The sequence below is a fragment of the Scardinius erythrophthalmus genome, assembly GCF_964197995.2.
Source record: "Scardinius erythrophthalmus genome assembly, chromosome: 19".
Lineage (NCBI taxonomy): Eukaryota > Metazoa > Chordata > Actinopteri > Cypriniformes > Leuciscidae > Scardinius > Scardinius erythrophthalmus.
In genome coordinates this window covers 16,551,399-16,571,514 of record NC_138239.1, presented here as the reverse complement: position 1 = coordinate 16,571,514, position 20,116 = coordinate 16,551,399, and the positions used below count along the sequence as shown (strand labels likewise).

The following is a 20,116-nucleotide window of genomic DNA, read 5'->3' as shown; positions in this document are numbered from 1 at the left end:
AATATAATTGGCCATGCTTAGGAAGTGATGTTCCTTGGTTTAATTTTTAGCCTGGCTGCGTTTCCTAAAAGCATCGTAAGCCTAAGTTGATAGTAGAACAATTACCGCCAATGATCTCTACGATAAACTTATGCTTTTGGGAAACGCAGCCCTGGTAAGAATTGTTGGGTTGTTGATGCTTGATCTTGACCCACTCTAGATTTTCCTATGACCTTTTGATAACCTGTTAACATCAAAGTTGTGAGGTCGAGAATGAAACTAATAGAAATTTCACTTTAAGTCGGTTAAATAAAACAAGCAGCGGTCAGTGAATCTGTAAAACAGTTGTCTAAATAGATGAAACGAGACAGCATGAGGCCAATTTATCTCTTGGACTGTTTTACTGGTTCAGTAGTTCATGATGCAGTTATTTATAAAAAAAAAAAGACAAGTAAAATAGCAGAATGCACAGAAAGCAGAAATGCTAAAAGCTCAAAGGGTGAACACAAAGCAGGACATTAACTCATGCATTGAGAGCACACTTACAACTGATGAATTGTAGCCAAAGTTTTTCCACAAATCCATGTTAAAAGGTATAGTTCACCCAAACATTTTGATTTCTGTCCCTCCATTGACAGCTACAAAAAGTTCATAAAGAGATCATAAAATGACTCCATATGAATTGAGCGGTTTAGTCCAAAATTTTCTGAAGAGAGAAAATTGTTTTATATGATAAACAGATTGAATTTAGGCTTTTATTCACATATCATTTGTGGTAAACGGAAGCTCAAGCATGTTCACTTGACGTGTGAGAAGAACCGATGAGGTTCATTCTCGTGTTACACAGCACGTTTGAGCTTCAGCAAGAACCAATGAGATTCATTCTCGTGTTAAGAAGCACGTTTGAGCTTCAGCAACAACCAATGAGATTCATTCTCGTGTTACGCAGCACGTTTGAGCTTCCACATAAGCTCGCATGTCAATCAGGTTTGGTTGAGCTTCTGTTTTTGTTCGCTGATCAATGTTTATATGTGAAATAAAAGCCTAAATTCAATCTGTTCATAAAGCGATCGAGTGTCTTCAGAAAATTTGGACTAAACCACTTAATTCACATGGATTCATTTTATGATCTTTTTGAAGCATCAAAGCTGTCAACTGTGAGACAGAAATTGCTCAGATTTCATCAAAAAGGTCTTCATTTGTGTTCCAAAGATGAACGAAAGTCTGGTAATTAATGACCCAATTTTCATTTTCACTGTTAATCATTGGCTTATTCTCATCAAAATGTCTGTTTCTTTTGTCTTTTTACTACACTTAAAACTGTATTTTGAAATATTTCATTAACAACATTGAGTCTTTAATGTGACCCCATGGGCTGTCATTTTTTTTCAAATTCTGCTGTTCATAAGATGAATCTTTTCAGCAGGGCTGCTCCTGGTACTGTCTCTCTGTGGCGGTGAAAAAGTCCTCTAGAACACTGCGCAGGTACTCAAAGGTGGGCCGGTTGTCTGGGCTCTCTGTCCAGCAGTGTTTCATGACGTTATAGAGAGCCTCTGGGCAGTTATCGGGGCAAGGCATGCGGTACCCTCTCTCAAGGTTTGCGATCACCTCTGGGTTTGTCATCCCTGAAAGATCAGGAGTAACAGTGAAAAGAAATTCTGAGATATGGCAAAATGAGGTCAAACAGGAAGCACATTGAGCTGGTTTGTTACCTGGGTATGGGATTCTTCCATAAGTAACAATCTCTGTCAGCAGTACCCCAAACGACCAGACATCCGATTTGATCGAAAAGGTGCCGTAGTTTATGGCCTCAGGTGCAGTCCATTTGATAGGAAACTTTGCACCTGTGTGATTTTTAAAAGGCATATTTTTAGGTGTCTTTTAAAGTTTAGCAGCCAGACTTTCTCGCATATACGGAGATACTGTGGTGATGTAATCCTAAGGTAAATTGACAGAACAAAGCATGGTCAGCTGATGCTACCTTACCCTCTCTGGCAGTGTATTCATTATTTTCGATGAGGCGGGCGAGGCCAAAGTCAGCGATCTTGCAAATGAGCTCATCAGACACCAAAATGTTGGCAGCTCTCAGGTCTCTATGGATATAGTTCTTCTGCTCAATGTAAGCCATTCCCTCTGCGACCTGCAGGGAGCAGTAAAGTGTTAATAAGTGTGTGATTTATGGCTATGTTTAGAATAGCATACTACCATGCAATTATTTCTGCAGTGTTTATGTATAACATGCAAAGTATTCATGAAATACTAAGATGACATACGACATTTGGTTTATATAATAGAGAATACTGCACTAGATGCTGTATCTCACAATGCGCTGTGCTTTACTTGACCTTCTATTTCCAGAATAAAAAAAACTGCAATTAATATTTGCTAAAAAATGTTTTATATCTCCTCCTTGAATCATTATTTTAGAAAAGTCAAATGACTGTAAAACATTTTATTTTAATTACCCCCCTCACCAAGGCTGCATTCATTTTATACAAAAATACAATAAAATCAGTAATGCTGTTAATTATTACAATTCAAAACAACAGTTTTTTTTGTATTAATGTTTTTTAAATGTCAGTTATTCCTGTGATGACAAAGCTGATTTGATAGCAGCCGTGATATACGATTCTTTGATAAACAACGTTCAATAGAACAGCATTTATTTGAAATGGAAATCTTTTGTAAAAAAAATTATAAGTGCCTTTAATCTCACTTTTGATCAGTTTAACACATTCTTGCTGAATAAAAGTATTAAATTCCTTTTTTTTTTTTTTTTGTAAATGATGGAATGTGCAACAACATGGTCAAGTGACAACAATATTGCATTCTATAACAGTTTATTGTAGCATAAAAGTTTCACATACTATTTTTACAAAACCGTACACAGTAGGCAAGTATTTAATTCCGAACATAACGCACGTTGCACAGACAGACAGAGGTCAGTTCCTGAAACAGGGAGGGTTTTGCTTTAACTTCCTTTGATTTGACTTTTAACCTCCACTGCTCCACTCCACCCAGCACAAACCCATAGGTTTCATTCAGAAGGTTGGTTTGCTGCTATACTTCCTGATGCCTGGTGCATCATCTTTCTTATTTTCCCCATGTTTAAGCTAGCTCAAGTCTTGACTGATCTCAGAACAGTGATGGCTGCTGAGCTTCTCAGAGGTCTGCTATTTCTGACCCAGATGCGCAGAATGAGAGGGAAGGACAATGGTTCTCCCAGATCAGCTCTTTGGTGTTCCTGCCATGCTCTAAAACTCTTTCACATAAAATTAGACTGTGATCTGTGATAGTGGCCAGACACTATCGTGTGTGTGTGTGTGTGCAGATGCGTTATGGGTGAATGATGCATGATGATAGTGTGATTTTGCATTTGTTGCAATGCCGTACTGTTTTTTTTATAGAGGATGTTGCACTATGACACCATGTGCATGCTTGTTCAAGGAAGTGTTACATAGACCGTCAAAAACCTGTTGGTTTAATGTGAAAGTGCCTGACAGTTTTGCATAAATGCGGGCATGTCTGTGTCTGTGTGTTGATAAGAGGCATGTAAGTATATAAGTAGTCATTTCGCCAGGACCTTTTAAAAGCCCTAAATGATCTCATTCACTTTATGGAGAAGAATAGCTGAAAAATATCACACGGCATCTAAGCTGATCCCTAAAGCAAAACGTCTATTTTTAATGCTTTAAAACATTCCATCTCTCACTTTCCCTTATCCTTTCTCCGCCAAAATTTCATTGAATATCTTGAAAAACGATACCATCGTTTCTTCACATTACCAAGAAAGAGAGAGTCCATCTCCTAACATCTATCCCGTGTCACATGATCCCTGTGAACCTCTGACCTCCAACACTGCTCAAAAACGTCAGTGTTTTCTCATCTTCACACTCCAATCACTTACACACTGAGCGCATGAGACACTATTAAAGACATTCATACCATGAGTGATCATGACCATCTGATAGCCTAATTTTTAACCCAATCAGTCAATTCTAGGAGTAAACCCAGAGCTGAATCAAAGCGAAAACTCTACTAAGAAAATTACAGTCTGCATGTCAATAGTTCATGGACTCAGATTATCAGATTCTACATACCGTTCCAGCCAGAACTGTTCCCATAGTAATTAGATATTCTCAATTAAGTATGGGGTGTCATTAATTACTGAATTACTGTGACCTAAATCAGGTCCTCACAATCTATGTGTACAATATTTCCCTGCAAACAGTCAAAGAACTGTATGTTTGCCCGGTGAATGTAAATGTAAAGTAAGAATTTATTTTCTACAGTATACGTGAACACATTATATTGTCTGTTCATCTAGTCGGTTTATAGATTGGTGTGGGTAGTTGTTGTATTAAAAAGTCTAGACTTGCTCCAGCACACACAGTCGTGCTCATTGTTAACCATAAGATTAGGAAGCAGAACAGCTGCTGAGTAATGCTGACGTCACCAGCTTAGAGACCGGTGAAATAGAGGAATGAGTTATAAACGGACTATACAAGAGTCTGAAATGTAGACTTGAGTTTGTAATAAGTAGAAAGTTGGGACAGTTTGTTTCCTGTGGGGCACAAATGTCTCACCCCTGATGTTTTGAGCGCAGTATTGACACCCCCACCCCCACCAAAAATGATATGGTCAGCCTACCTGGGCGGACATGTCGATCAGCGCATTGATGGTTAAATTACATCCTTCTGGAGTCTTCAAAAAATCCACCAGGCTGCCTAAAAGTCAACACGACATTTTAACATACATATATTTTATATACAGCAAAACAAGCTATGACAGAATTTAGTGACTTTGCACCGTAAACCAAAAAATGTTAAATGTGCTTGAATAACTAAATTGGCTTGAAACTATGAAACCTAGACACTAGTTGGCGCTAGTGAGATTGACCAGGGTATTTTCCACTCCCGGCATGCACTGCAATAGTCTGAATAGAAGGTTAAATGTTTCAAAAAAGCTTCGATCTTTTTACACATTTTATTTATAGTTCGTAAGTCTTCTGTCTTGTCTTCAGCAGCCTTTTTTTAAACACGCTTTTACCACAACTGAATGTTACCGGAAGCACGCTCTCGCCATCAGTCATTTTAGTTCAAAGGCAAAAGGAAACAGCAGATGGATGAATGCTGTTATTTTGGTGCTTAAAACGTTCTGTAAGCTCTTCTTAAAGTTACCGAGAAGCGAAAACAACGGCACTCAGATTAGATCCAAGAACTAGAACATAACAACAGCAGGAAATTAGTGTAGCCAGTTTGGATCAGTCGCTGAGACGTTTAATGTTAAAGGCCAAAGTTGTTGCTTTTGAGACGACAGGCTGTGTTGGAAAAAGAAGAACTGACTGACCCTGAAGGAAATTCCCACAAAGGTGCAGCGGAAAATGCCCCGTTAGGAACTCTAATATCATGCGCCGTACACATTCCTTTGATCTCAGATCGCATTAGGGTGTAAAATTCAAGGTCGTGGGTTAAGTTTAGATGAAGTTCCAGTGTTTTTGAATCATTCTGTCATTGTCTCCATTGTTAAAATGACAGAGGGGTGGAAAAGGGGCATATCAACCTCTTCTTTAAAATAACAACACAGACAACAATTGGACTTTTAAACACATCACATGGATTCCAAACAAAGAATTGGGAGGTTTACAAGCTGAGCATAGTGTTCCATCAGCTTCCTTTAAGAGGGAACACAAAGCGGGAGCATTCACGAGCTCTGCCATCAGCTCGCTGACGTTGTAGTAACGTGGCTGTTCCTCTTAAGAGTCTTTTGTTACTGTCGGCGTCAATATGACATTCTGGAGGCTCAACAGTCCTCTTAGGGCAATGAGACCAACAAACAATACATACTGGGTTACATATGGAATACCGTGCATCGCGATACGCTCGTGATGACGACCCAAGGTGCTATTGTTGCGTTAAAAAGAGAAAAGATAGGGTGTGGATGTCTTTTCTGTGAACACCTGTGACCATGGTTGCCATTTATGAGTCTGATTTGTTGTAGTGAGTTTCTGGGTTGGCTCTGAATTAGAAAGCATTCCCGATACTAGCCTATGGAACAAAGACTTTCTTTCTATACCTCACATTGTATCTGCCCTTTCCTCTCTCTCTCTCTCTCGCTCGCTCTCTCACTTTCTCTGTCCGTCTGCTTTCTGCCTCGCTCTCTGTCTCTTTTTAATGTGATGGAATTCACGCTATAACTGTGACCCTATGTGAGGCCTGTTTTGATGGTGCTGTGCATTGTTCTAAGTAGGTTGCAGTGAGATGCTGTGTTTGTATGAGGGTTTTATTATGCATTAGTAGTTAGAGAAACATAACGCAACAGCTATAAAGATCTTTAGCTCCTCTGACTGAGACAAACTGCTGTAAGGGCGCATTTGCTTCTCATGATTAAAGGTTTCTCAGGAGATATCGCAAAAATAAAAGGGAACCAAACAATATTATAGCATCTCAAGCCTTTAGTTTAAAGAAATGGTTCACCTAGACTTAAAAACTCATCATGGTGCTTTAAACCTGCATGGTTTTCTTTCTTTAGTGGAACACATTTCTCTCTCTGAAGGAGACATTTTGAGGAAGGTTCACGCTGCACTTCTCAGTATAGTGAAAGCGAATGGAAACCAACGTCTGTCAAGCTCCAAAAATGACAGAAAGATTCTAAAAGCACCATAAAAGTAGTCCTTAGGACTTGTGCAACATTTTCCATTTCATTTGAAGTGGTTTTATGCCTTTTTTGAGCTTGACAACAGAAAAAAGCAGCATAAACATTCTGTTAAACATCTTTGGTGCTCTACAGAAGAAAGAAGGTCATATTGGTTATGAACAAGGCTAAGTGAATGATGACAGAATTTTCAATTTTGGGTGAACTAATATTGAAGAAAGGAGTGGTAACAGGGATGGAAAATTGTTTAAAAATGTTTTGAAGAAATAAAAATTTCTCAAATGTGCATCAGACCTGAGTAAACTAAAATAGAATGATGTGACACAAAACACAAGGAATTGGACATGCGTTCTACAAAACTGAAGTGGGTCATTTTATGTTCTAGATAGAACACTCAAGGTGGGAATGCCAGATATGAAACACAAGCTCTGCATGCATGCTATTTACAAGAGTGTTACGAGAGACGTCAGAACCGCTTAGTGAACAATGACTGGCATTATGAAGGAATAAACATCAGGGCCGTAACAACCACCTTGACGGGGACATGTCCCCCCAAATAATTAGATTAGAGGTTGAGTTTTACTGTAAGTTTGAGATTATCTGTAAATTTTACTTTTGGTCCCTGTCCCTTCTTAATCTTGAAAATTCACACTAGCTACTGTTCAAAGGTGATTTTTTATTTAGCAAGAATCAAATTAAATGGACTGAAACTTTTACATTGTTACAAATGATAATCCCCAAAAAATGTATCATGGTTTCCCAAAAAAATATTGAAGGGTTAGTTCTTTCTTTATAAAATATGTCCAACGCCCGTTTAAGATTAATATTTTGTAAATAAAGTGGTAAATTAACTGAAGTGCAGTGGCGTTGTGTGTAAACATGATGGTTATTGTAGTTCTAGACTAAATGTGACTAAATCTCACTTGCACAAAAACTCAGTATTCCTCAAAATGAATACAATCAGTGCAGAATCAGAATACTATGCGAACCTCCAATAACTAAATATTTTAAATAAAACATACTTTTTTTATGCATTTAATCTAAATTTATTGACCAATGTACTTGCTTCAGACCTTCGATGATTCAGGTAAAACCTGAAGCAAAAATGACAATACATTTTAATCTAAGTAAGTAGGTAAGTATAAGAAAAACTTTTTTTCTCCTGCATCCTATTCTTCTATTATCCAGAATGGCAGCACAGCTGAAAGGTTTACTTGAGCTGCGCCCTCTACTGTACACGCGTGAATTTACATTTCCTTCAGCCTGGGGCTTATTATTCCACTTTTGGTGTGAAAGGGTCTTTACATTTGCCCAACAATATAAAAATGTTGTTATAAAAAAACAAGCCCAGCCCAGGTGAGAAAAAAAGTTATGCAAAAGTAACGTAACGCATTACTTTTCTAAAAAAAGTAACTAAGTAACGCAATTAGTTACTTTTTAAAGGAGTACCACAATATTGTAATGCATTACTTTTCAAAGTAACTTTCCCCAACACTGGCTGTGCATTCATCCATATAAGAAAAAGAGGCAGACCACATGTTTGTAGATGTAAAAACACTGCGGTCAATGAAAGAGACTGAAAAAAGTTGCCCCTCAAAAATACTCATTCAAAAACAGTCATTCAGGTGACTGAGGGACGCATTTTGAGATGCCAGTATCTTCAAAGCCGTGAGAAAGCTTTGTTTTCATAGAGCGGACACAACTGTTGAACTGCTGTGGGTTTTAACACACTCAAACAACGCTCAGACAGTGCTCACGGCCCTGATACTCCTCAGACTTGTTAGATCATGAAAACCTGATGAAAATTTAAACGGAAGTCACTCAATGAGAGTGTCTGTGTTTTGTAAAGCTCGTTCAGGTGAAATGCAGGGATGAATCATTTAGTGCTATGAAGGATTTGTCATTTCATTGAACTTTCCCCTCCTTTGTTTGAACGAGTGTGTAAGTGCATCTGTGTGTCTCACCGTTCTCCATGTACTCTGTGATGATATAAATGGGCTCCTGTGTAACCACAGCGAAAAGTCGCACCAGTCGAGGGTGCTGCAGGGTCTTCATCAGGTTTGCTTCAGCCAGGAAAGCACTCATGGACATGGTACCTGGCTTGAGACTCTTGATAGCCACTCGACGGTTGTTGTTATACAGCCCTATAAAAGGAGAGAGAGAATAAATGATTTATGTCTTATTTTAAAGGGGTAGTTCACCCATATGAAAATCAAGTCATCAAGTTTCTCATGTTGTTTCAAACCTGTATGACACAAAAGAAAAATGTTGCCAACCATGCCCATTGATTTCCATTGTAAATGGACAAAAAACAATCTCAAAATTTCTTCTTTTGTTTTCCACAGAAGAACAGTCATATTGTTTTGGAACATGAGGGTGAGTAAATTATGATAGAATTTTATTTTTTGTGTGTTTGAACTATCCCTTTTAGGCTCAATAATCTGATTCTCAAAAATAAACATGTAGAAGTGTAATGTGTAATGTAAATCACCAAGAATGATTTACTTGAAACAAACTATTTCATTAAGGTCTGTATTTAATCTTTCTGTTTGGATCACATACTTCTAAAATAATTTAGAAATAAGTGGCCATGTGAAAACTACTGCTACTTCCTTATCATGAGAGTGTTTTTGCACAAGGATGTTTGTAAAGAATTTGCTGTGTGAGAAATTCACAATGTTTTCCTTCACTGAGTTTCTTTGGCTTCACATTGTCTGACTGCTTGATAACCGGTTGACTTTATTTCTATGGGCTTGATTTGTGTGATGTTATCTCACCAACGAAAATAACTGAGGTTTAATGAACAGAACGGCCCATTACACGGAACAGTTCTTTCATTTGAATAAAGAAAGTCATTCACTGCAAAAAACAAAAAAACAAAATGGGAGCTATGGTGCGGGCTCTCGTGGTCACGGAGCTGACAGGCAGTGATGATAACAAGTCAGTTGCTATGGCAACCAGGGACAGGAAGTGGTAAAAACTCAAGCATTGATGTGACTTCCATAGTTCTATTTTTAGGGTCAACACAAGACAAGCATGATTTCACTGCTGTAGTTTGTTTATGTTTGAAGACTGGACACATTTAAATCTCGACATATGAACATAAAGAGTGTAGGCCGTATACAAAACTGAAGCATCCTGTTGGTAACTAACAAAAATGTGTATCATAATTAATAATTCTAGATCAGTTCTCAACTGATCAGGCCCATTGGTTGAGAACCACTGAGAACCAAATGTCTTCTCATTTTTTTCTTCAAGACTGGTCAATTACATTAAAAGATAGATTGGTCTAATTTGAATCCGAAAAGAAAGACTGATTAGCCCTAACTAATTGCTAGTTCATCAGACACAGTCTTAACTTAGTGACTGTTTAAGCGACTGGCCCCAAGACAACTTGTCACTCATGAGATCACAGCTATAGCAAACCACAACAAACCAATCAATTCTCACTGGACAAAATCAAGCCCCGCCCTACATTTATTCTTGTTTATTTCACTCAGATATACGTCACAATTGAGAAGAAAAGAACTTTCGTTTTATGACGTATTATAACATACTGTATTAATACTACCAGTTTCTGTTTGGAAAACAAGCAGCTTTGTCATAATTACATCAGAAATAAGGAAAATATCTTAGCCTATATGGCGGGGCTATGAATTTTGTCCAACACAAAAAATGGTCTAAACGGTTAAGAATCTCTGTTCTAGATAGATAAATACAATAGCTACCACAAATGTGTTAATTTCACCCAAAATTCATCTTTAAAAGTTATTCAAGGTGAGTTACGAATGCCGAATGAGTTACGAATGAGTATGAATGTCTTAGATCACAGGATGAGTGAGACCAAAATGCTGAATCTGCCAATTTACAGTGCTCTGACTGACTTCAATGCTGAACATTTGTCAAACGTTTCAACAAGCTTACTGTATTTACAGTTATGATATGCCCGGCGGTTGCTGAGACACTCAAAGAGCAGCACATACTCTTTAGCCTGTAGATGCATGTTTATCAATACCCTTTTATGATGGTCCAATTCACAATGTTTGCTCACACTCACAAACATTTCCAGACAAGCACAGACAGACCTGGCCAGGCACCTGGATGCTGAAATGCATTTTTTTGGGGTGGGGGTGGGGGTATTCTTATACTGGTGTTCCAAGTGGTCTGACATGGTCTCAATGTCCATAAAAATATGTGAAAATATGCTTTGTTTATTCATCAAGAAAGTAACTAAATCGATTACCATTAATCCCCACTGTAAAAATACTCAATTCAGTTGTTGAGAAATAGGAAGTAAAAAGCTTCTTACCCATCCATACTTCTCCAAACTGCCCCTGCCCCAGCCTGCGCTCTAGATTGAGAGACTCACGGGGAACTTCCCACTCATCCTGCCACCAGGGCTTCTGAGGGGCTCGGGTCTGACACGGTTTCACCAGGCGGGTGCATAGTCCATCAGCCTCTCCTGCACAGAGAAAGATAAACAAATCTCAAACACTTCATTTGAGCTCTTATAAACAGCCTGATTGAACTTGTCTTAAGTCTTTTATAAATAACCTGACAAGCAATTTGTCTAAAGCACATATGAACACCCAAACATACGTGAATAATGTTTGACCAGCTCTGAGAGGGAAGTGAAGGAGATCTTGGTGGTGATGTAGAATCCGCCTGCGTCCAGGTTGCGGATTCTGTAGTGCTTGATGATGTCGCCCTGTGTTTGGTCAAGGTCTCGCACAGATAGGGAAAAACTACCTGAGGCACCAGAACAAGAAGACAATCAGAGGCTGCCAAGTGCACGTACAGTCACACATCTACTTTCACAACACTGAGAATTTCTAGACCGGAGGCATTTTACAGTTAATGACATGTAGAAAATGTTCTAAAATTCACCCTTGAATTATCCTAAAAAGTTTCCTGACACAATAACTTGTTTAAATATTTAAAATTATTATTATTTTATTTACTATTTTATTTAGTCATGTGTCTTGGTATCAGGACTATGGGATTGTGGCACGGTCTGATGTGGCCTCATGCTTTTGTGTGTGTTTTTGTTGTTGTGTGAGAAGCAATGAGTTGTTTCACACCTGGGTTGGTCTCACTCTCTCTGATGAGGAAGGAGCCCTGCGTGTTACCAGGGGCCAGTAATTGCCTCATGGCGTCGTTCCTGGAGAGATTTTTAAAGAACCACCTGCAACACAACATTATTGTCATTTTATTAGAGCTTTGGCTCATTAAGTATCTCATTTGGATCATTTATTTTGAGTTTAAATTGTTCTGAAGTTACAGGGTTGGGGCGTTTCTCTCAGAATTCATCCACGCTCAGAAGAGAGACACTGAACATACGCAGAAATGTGGCATCAGCAAGTACTGGAGTGGTTTAGCATAGTGATGCTCAGAAACTTGTGTGAATTGTGGGAGTATTTTTTTTCTTCTCTTTCCATTACTGACACCCCGTAAATGATCTGTCATAAGCGACAAGGGATACCCTGAATGAATCACCTTTCAGCCACAGTTTTGGACGTCATTTCCCAAATCTCATTGTGGGGGAAGTTGATTTGAACTTTTCTTTTCAAAACCCACAGCAGCTGATCTGCATACATTTAATTGTGATTGTGTGGATATGTTTGGATATACATGAGTATTTGTGGATTTGTTTGGGTATACATGTGTGTGCGCTCCGAATGCAATTAAACGTTACATTACTTACGGTTCTGTCTCAATACTGTTCAGTTTTGCTACAAAATTCTGTGGTATGTATCCCTTCTGCCCGGTAAACAGAGACTCTGCCATGTACCATTCAGGATCATCGCTAAGAAACACACATATACAGACAGTGTTTTAAGCACATACAAATTTAAACAGGGAAACATTTAGTTCATTTCAACTTCTCAAAAACCCAGAAGTCAACAATGTTAGATAATTTGGCACAGAGTGTCAACATAGGCTTTGCTTACGCATTTAGGATTTTCATCTTCTCCCCTTTCTCAAACCCAAGGTCGTCACTGTGGCATGGCTCATATTTGTATACGGCTACCACTATGTTTTCTGGAATACAAAGATGACAAGAGTGAGCTATCTGAAACACACATTAAAGTGAAAAATGTAGGACAGGTGTAACGTATCATCTCACCTGGAAGAGGAGATGATGGTGGAGGCGTGTACTGGGATGGATACGGAATCAGAGGATCAAAGTTCTGTGTGAGAGAGAGAACAGAGCACAATGTCAAAAATAATAATAATAATAATATTAACTGTTAAAACTAAATACTAAAACTGCTATCCCTAAGTACTTTTTTTAAAGCTTATTTAATATTTGTGTTTTTAGAATTGTAATCATTATATTATATATATATGTATGTATATGTACTGAGGGATAGCAGTTTTAGTTATTTGATTATGATTAGCAATTTCCCTTATGAGCTCTTTATGATATCAAAACTCAATATCTGGATCCTTTCATTAATGTCAATAATTTAATAATGTCATAAACCAAACAAAGCCACTTCCCTTTAAACAGGGTGGAGATGTTCTCATTTACTTCTCTCACAGCCTATGAAACAACTACCACAGTATAAGTAAACATTCCGTCATTCTCATTATGCAATAACAACATGTGTTGTTCTCTTTAATATCTAAAAACAAATCACGAGGAAATGTGTCTCAGATTTATAGCTAGAAGTTTTAGTCTCCAATTGATAACCAACACAAAGGCACATTTCCCTCAAATTATGTAACCCTTAATGGGTTGACCCATCTAAACAAAGAGTCACATCATCGCAGACAGACCACAGAAGGAACAGATACAATTAATTCAAAATTTTAATTAAGTGTTTTAGCCACAAAGAATGTGTATTCGAGCCTAATTTAATCAGAAATTAAATGAAATAAGTAATTATCCACATTTTTTAACTACACTAAATTAAACATCAGGCAATTTCAGATTAAGATATCCCCTGACAAATTGCTTGAGTTAAAAGTAAAACAAAATGTGTTGCCGTAGACACAGATGTGTTAAAAAATAACCCAGGTTGAGTTATTTTTATCACACCAGTTTTAAGAGTGTGGGTCAGTGGTCAACCATATTTAACCATGTTTAGAAGATCTACTGAGATTGTCAGTCTGTTAACATAGGCCTTGCTTCCGCATTTAGGACTTTCATCTTCTCCCCTTCTCAAACCAAAGGTCGTCGTTTATCAGTATCATAAATCTTTTTCCAAATTTTTTTTTGACTCAACTAAATTAAACATCTTGCCGTTTCATATTGAAAGATCACCTGAAAACACACATATTTAATTTCACTTTCAGCTAAAGGCATTTTTCAAAAATGCTTTGTGTAGCACTTTGTGAGACATTGTTGTGTTTTGCCTTATGTTATAAACCACAGAAATTTGTAATGCATGTCTTTAGTGTCGAGAACGGCTCCACCACTTCCTTTCTCTCTCGTCTCCCTACATATTTAGTGACTTCTGTCACTGTCTCACATTACAGCCTGCCTGCTCTTAACAGTCTTACAATTCCGAAACAATATATCAATTGAAAAACATTTTTTCTAATGCTCAGTTTGTGAATTATTCAATGACTCCCATGGGGATTCCTACCAGAATTTTTGTGGGGTCCAGAGATCTTGGTTCTTCAAGCTAAATATCTCTTAACGACACTAGCACAGCTGGCTAACCGTAAACGATCTTACATAGGTTTAGATAACAAACCACTGAATAGACCCTTCTCACATTTCCGAGGTTCTCAGAAGCGGAAATCACCATTTTGTGTAAACTTCTATAGCGGTGAATGGGAGATGATGGCAAATATAATTTTTAATATAGTGTTTTTGTGACGTGTAAATCTATAATATTGTGGAAAACAAGGAAAGCACAGTAGGCTTTGTCGCTATACCTGCCGAGACTTTTTCCCTTCCACTTTGAAACGGATCCTAGAGCCAAGAGTTGCTATGGTTACAATTTCTTTTCGCGAGCGTCTGTTTAACCCAAATTATAATCTAACTTAGTGGTTATTGATATAAATTTCACGTGAAAAGATAAAAAGAAGAATTGTAGTTAACTGTGCCATAATATTCTCTTTAGCAGACACAGACGTACCTGACTGACTGGAGGCTTTGGACAGTTACATTGATCACACCATTCATCTGGATGGTAGGAGAATTCGTCATCAGGATCAAAAGAGCCGCAGTTCCCCATATTTACTAAAAATGAGAGAAAACGGAAGATGAAGATGACAACTATCATAATTCTGACTGTAATATAGCCTAAATAAATTCATGGATATACATTCGTAAATGCAATAAGTGCATCGATCTAGCTTCTGGCAAACAAAATCAGGGTAGTGGCTAAATAAACAAATGGGTAATAAATAAATATGTTTTGAAATTTATTGTGTGTATATTTTTTATTTGTTCACTGTAAAAAAAAATACCGTAAAATTTACAGTAACTTAATGGCAACAATTAGCCAGTAAGTTACTGTGAATACTTTTTACAGTAAGGGTACTGTACTTCCATTTACAGTATTTTATGTATACACTGTGAAATCAAAAACAATTAAATACTGTGATTTTAGTTGTATTTACAGTAACTTACTGGCTAATTGTTGCCAGTAAGTTACTGTGAATATGTTTTACAGTAAGGGTACTGTACTTACATTAACAGTATTTTGTGTATTCACTGTAAAATAAAAAACAATTAAACACTGTGATTTTAGTTGTATTTACAGTATTGAGTGTTTTACTGTAGAAGAAAAAAATAAATACTGTGATTTCAATTGCATTTACATACAAAAAACAGTTAAGCACTGTTTTTTTATGTATTGTATGCAATACAGTACTATAAACAGTAGATAACAGCTAATCACTGTAAATTCAGTTTCTCTCTGTACAATTTAAATACTGTATCACTCTGATGTAAACTTTACAATATTCTACTGTAAAAATCTTATACAGTAATGTTACTGTGAAATCTACAGTAAATAACTGTAGATTTCACAGCCATTTTTTATAGTGTTGGCATGCTTTCTCTTTAAGTTTAATTACTGTTGTTACATTAAATAATGTGTAGGACTGCTCACTTTAAAACAAAGAGGGAATTAATGGAGAGTGTATTTCCTGTTTTATCAGAAAAAAATAGAGCAAAAACCATTCGGTTTATATATTTTACCATTTCTTTGTGTCCGTGGGTTAAGCTGTCTGTTTTAACACAAAGTTCTGGACCAGATCTGTAAAGGAGGTTAATCCTCTTAATGAATTCTAGACCCTTTTTCCAACTCAGACACATAAGTTTCAGACAGTTTTCTTAGTGAACGATTTGGGTGTATTTTTCACTTGTCTTGAACATTATGTGTTTTGCATTACGAATATAGAACATTCATTGAAAAATCCATGTACATAAGTGTTTGTAAGACTGCAGCGATGTAGTTTATCCATATGTAAACACACAAGCCCAAAAGCATTTTCATTTCCATTAAACAGACAAATAATCAGAGTTCATGTGCTAACACAAATGTGTATGTCTCTGTGGGCTTTGGACCCGTGAGAAACTGTTGTTGGGTCAGGAAAAGCTCAACCCTCTGGGTCAAACTGAACACTGTGAGCTCCTGGGACTGTTTGAGAGAACAGCCCAAATCAAAGCAGGATCTCTAAACAGAGACAAGACTTTCCGCTGACCTCCGGCCTGTAGCTGACCCGACCAGTATCAGTGCAAATGAGTCTCGAGAGATGCAGCGCTCAAATGTTTTGGGTTCAGATTGCTTTATGAAGAACCAAACATAGTTAATAGTTTGTATGACATAGGTGTTCCTAATCACTTAAAGGGATAGTCAGTGCGGTCCAATGTTGTTTTATAAATCGATAATAAAGTCAAAGATATCAAATACCTCTGGAATCCCAATCACAAGTTTTTCACATATCACTGTGCACTGTCTCAGCATTATACTGGAGAGTAAACAGAGGTCAAGAGGTTGAGACATGAGGGATAAACTTCACTGATTCACACCAAACAGTCAAAGTTAAGCCAAAATTTTGGGGGGATTTTGCCTTCTTTATTATATACAGAGCTGTTGTTTTTATGTTATTTTATTTTACCTCAATGTTTTAGCGGTTCTCCTGCTACTATTGTAGTGTAGCTACTATTTTATGACTGACACTTACCCTAAATAAATAAATGAATAAATGATCTTAACATAAACATCATGATAGTTTGATTTGGATTAGGAATATGGCAAGAATGTAATTTGTAAATGAAAATTTAAAGTAACTGCCTTTACCTAGTAGGAAGGCAGGGATTTCCCTTCTTATAATCGCTTCCCCAGCATTTTTGAAAATCCCATTTTCATAAAAAAAATGAAAAAATGCCGCCATTTTCTATTTTACTGTTATAATATTATGTGAAAACCCCATCCAAAATCACCCCTAGTGATGAAATCAAAATTTTAATTTAAATCATGCGATTTTTCTTGACTGACCTTTAGGTCGAATACGAAAACAACACAACCAGTGATGACATACATTATATTATCACTATGGCATATTTCCTTTGTGAATTACTTTGCAAATTAAATAACAAATTTAACAATTTTTAATCGCTAAGCAGCCGACAGCGCAAACGTGTTCTAGAAATTTCGATTTGAACTGTGCAGTTCTCTACTTTTCTGCTTCAGAATAGTAACATTTTATACCTGCATTTAAATTTTACATTATTAATTCACTGAGTGTTCTGCTGCATTTTTTTTGAGAAATTAAAATATCAAATATATTAGCAAATATTATGAGCTCATCTCAAACTCTTTTTGATTTCTTTTCTTTTTTTTTCTTATATTTCAAGCCTTATAAAATGATTTTTAAAGTAGTATAATCTGCCCCATCTATCTCAGTCTGTCTCAGGCTTTAGGTTTACCTTGAAAAAAGTCTCATCCAATAAATCATTCAATGATTGCCCGAGAGAAGCCTACCGGTCTGATAACCTGTACTCATTCAAATTCATCTGGGCCTCGATTTAAGTGAAGAAAAAGTAGCAACCCGCTACACTGTAAAACCCAACAAGTTAACTCAACTCAAACCGATTGAGGAAACTGATTGCGGCAAACCATTTAAGTTTAAAAATCAATACATATGAGTATTGTGAACTTATAATATGATGCAATATATTGATGACTCAAGTGTAAAACTCACCTTTTCTGTTGACAGAAGATGCTGATATCAGTGATGGGCCAGTTCAGCAGGCATTGCCATGTCTTTAGCTTTATATTTTACGAAGAACACATTTTTCCACAGAGCATCTTAACCAAGATTACGAACAAAACAACGAGATCTGTAAATCTTCGGCGTGCTTCGATGACATGTGCTGCTGAAGTGTCAAGTTGTGTAAGTCACGTCAGAGTTTGACTTCCCACCTTAACAAAGGCACATAATTTGTGAAAGCATCACTCTTGCTCTCTCACACACACGCACACGCACACACACCACAGTGGTGCAGAGCAAGCTGATGATAGAGCTTCCTGTCGTTGAGGTGTTTGAGCTGATATTTAACATTTTTTGAAGCAGGTGCACACTACTCTGAGCAGCTGGTGTCATTGGAGTGAAGGATTCTGGGTCAGGACTCCACTTGTCACCTGGTTTTGTCGCGCCATTATGTCAAAGAGTGGAAATGTTAACGGCACTCATGGGTTTTTGGCTTGTACTTGTACTCTAAATAGAGCCACAAAACGTAACATTTGAATACTCATGCTTAAAAGTGTTACGTACATTGCTATTCTAAGCAGCCTTTGTGCCCATTTGCACACACAAAAATCAAGCCTCTGATTCACTTTGAATCAAACATCATTTGCTCTGTTACAGAGTAGGCCTAATATGCAATTTGCAACAGGTATATGCAATAAACTAATATGCAAATGGCTAATTTTGAGGTCTCCAGCTTCTTGGAGATGATGCTAACCCATCTCATGTCTCTCTTCATTATCTGTCTCTTAAACCCGTTCGGTGTCTCTCTCTCTCTGTTTCTTGCTCTTTCTTCGAGCAGACCGCACACTTTTGTTGTGGCATCAGGCTGCAGATAGTGCATGCATTTGCAGGAAGTCGCAGCCCAAACATTCAAAGGAAATGAGGTACATTCTTAACTTTTCGACTGCAGGAACACTCATCTTAATTTAGACACTGACGCCCAAGCCTCCTCTCTCATTTCTATGTATTTTGATTTATGTCATTCAGCTGAAACGTTCGACCAGGTTCTTCATGTGGTGCAGTCCACTGATCACAGCAAAATATATGAGTTTCATTGTGGTTGGGGGGTGGGAATGTTATACAGTGAATAAATTAATCATATATTGGCCTATTACTCAATGAGAATCCCTAAAAAAATGAACCACATATGGGGTCAGTTTTGCAACAGTACGTCGAATCCTGGATTTCTTGTTTAGTTTTTGGTTCTCGATTTGAGTAAAAGACTGAAACAATTGTTTTTCCATTCTTTGGTGGTCTTGTGGTTGAGAAGAGGGGGGTTTGAAGGAGGGGGGATGTTGAGTGGGGCAGATCATCTTAACAGACAGTTACATATTCACAGTTACATCTCTTGTGAGAGCAAATGTTCATTTGATGATTTGAGATTGTGAATCCATACCAAAACTTTTCAAACTGGGGTTCTAGGAGATCTGTGGAAAAAGTTTTTTATTATAGTTTTAACACAAAAACTAAACTAAGCAAATATGCGTAGTTATGTGATAGATGATCATTTCTCCTTCTTTGCAACATACACGTTCAAAAATAATTCAATAATTTTATTTGTGTCTCTTTCTAGGGAGATTTTCTTCACCATTGTTGTCTTTAGCTTGCACACTAATTATATGGTACTATTTTCTGTAAAGCTGCTTTAAAAAAAAAAAAAAAGAGAAATAATTTTTTTATCATTATTATAATAATTGTTACAATTTTTAAGTAATATAAATGATTATACATATTGCTTTGCAAATATTCTTTGAATATTTTTCATTTATATTCTAATACTGGGTTGAAAACATATTGCATGTAGATACATAAAAACATAAAGTAAATCATTTTTTTTCAGATAATATTTCAATCTTTGTTAGAAAAGGGGTCCCTCACAAGGGAAGCATCATATTTGGCAGTCCTTAGCCTTAAAACTTAAAAAAAAACTTGTTATAGCAGGATTTTGCAGGCCATGCTTTATGAATATCAACCCATTTTTGCAGGAAATTATTAATTCTATATGCAGATCTATATGTGTAACAAAACAATCCAACATTTTGAATTCACGTCAAATAAAAGTATGTTTAGGTAGGTTATCATGATGGTTTCCTTTAAACTCTACAAAGCATACTGGCACTTTCATGGTATATTGTTTGTTTCTATTCTAGGCCTCGAGGGAATCTGTATGTGGAACACAACTAACCATTTTTTGTGTCTTCTCAGGTGACAAAAATAGTTCATGTTTCTGTTCAAAGGAGTAATCCTCATGTGAGATGTTCAA

General features: G+C 37.0%; 1 protein-coding gene across 1 annotated transcript; it reads right to left on the bottom strand.

The window, feature by feature from the left end:
• Positions 1 to 353: 353 nt before the first annotated feature.
• Positions 354 to 18,076, bottom strand: lck (LCK proto-oncogene, Src family tyrosine kinase). Its single transcript, XM_081393773.1, has 13 exons — positions 17,806 to 18,076; positions 14,727 to 14,830; positions 12,761 to 12,824; positions 12,585 to 12,675; positions 12,338 to 12,439; positions 11,715 to 11,818; positions 11,233 to 11,382; positions 10,943 to 11,095; positions 8,598 to 8,777; positions 4,630 to 4,706; positions 1,966 to 2,119; positions 1,692 to 1,823; positions 354 to 1,604 (listed from the first exon to the last, which is right to left on the bottom strand). Exons 2-13 carry the CDS (start codon positions 14,823 to 14,825, stop codon positions 1,399 to 1,401), a joined length of 1,512 nt encoding a protein of 503 aa, XP_081249899.1. The 5' UTR covers positions 14,826 to 14,830; positions 17,806 to 18,076; the 3' UTR covers positions 354 to 1,398.
• Positions 18,077 to 20,116: the final 2,040 nt, after the last annotated feature.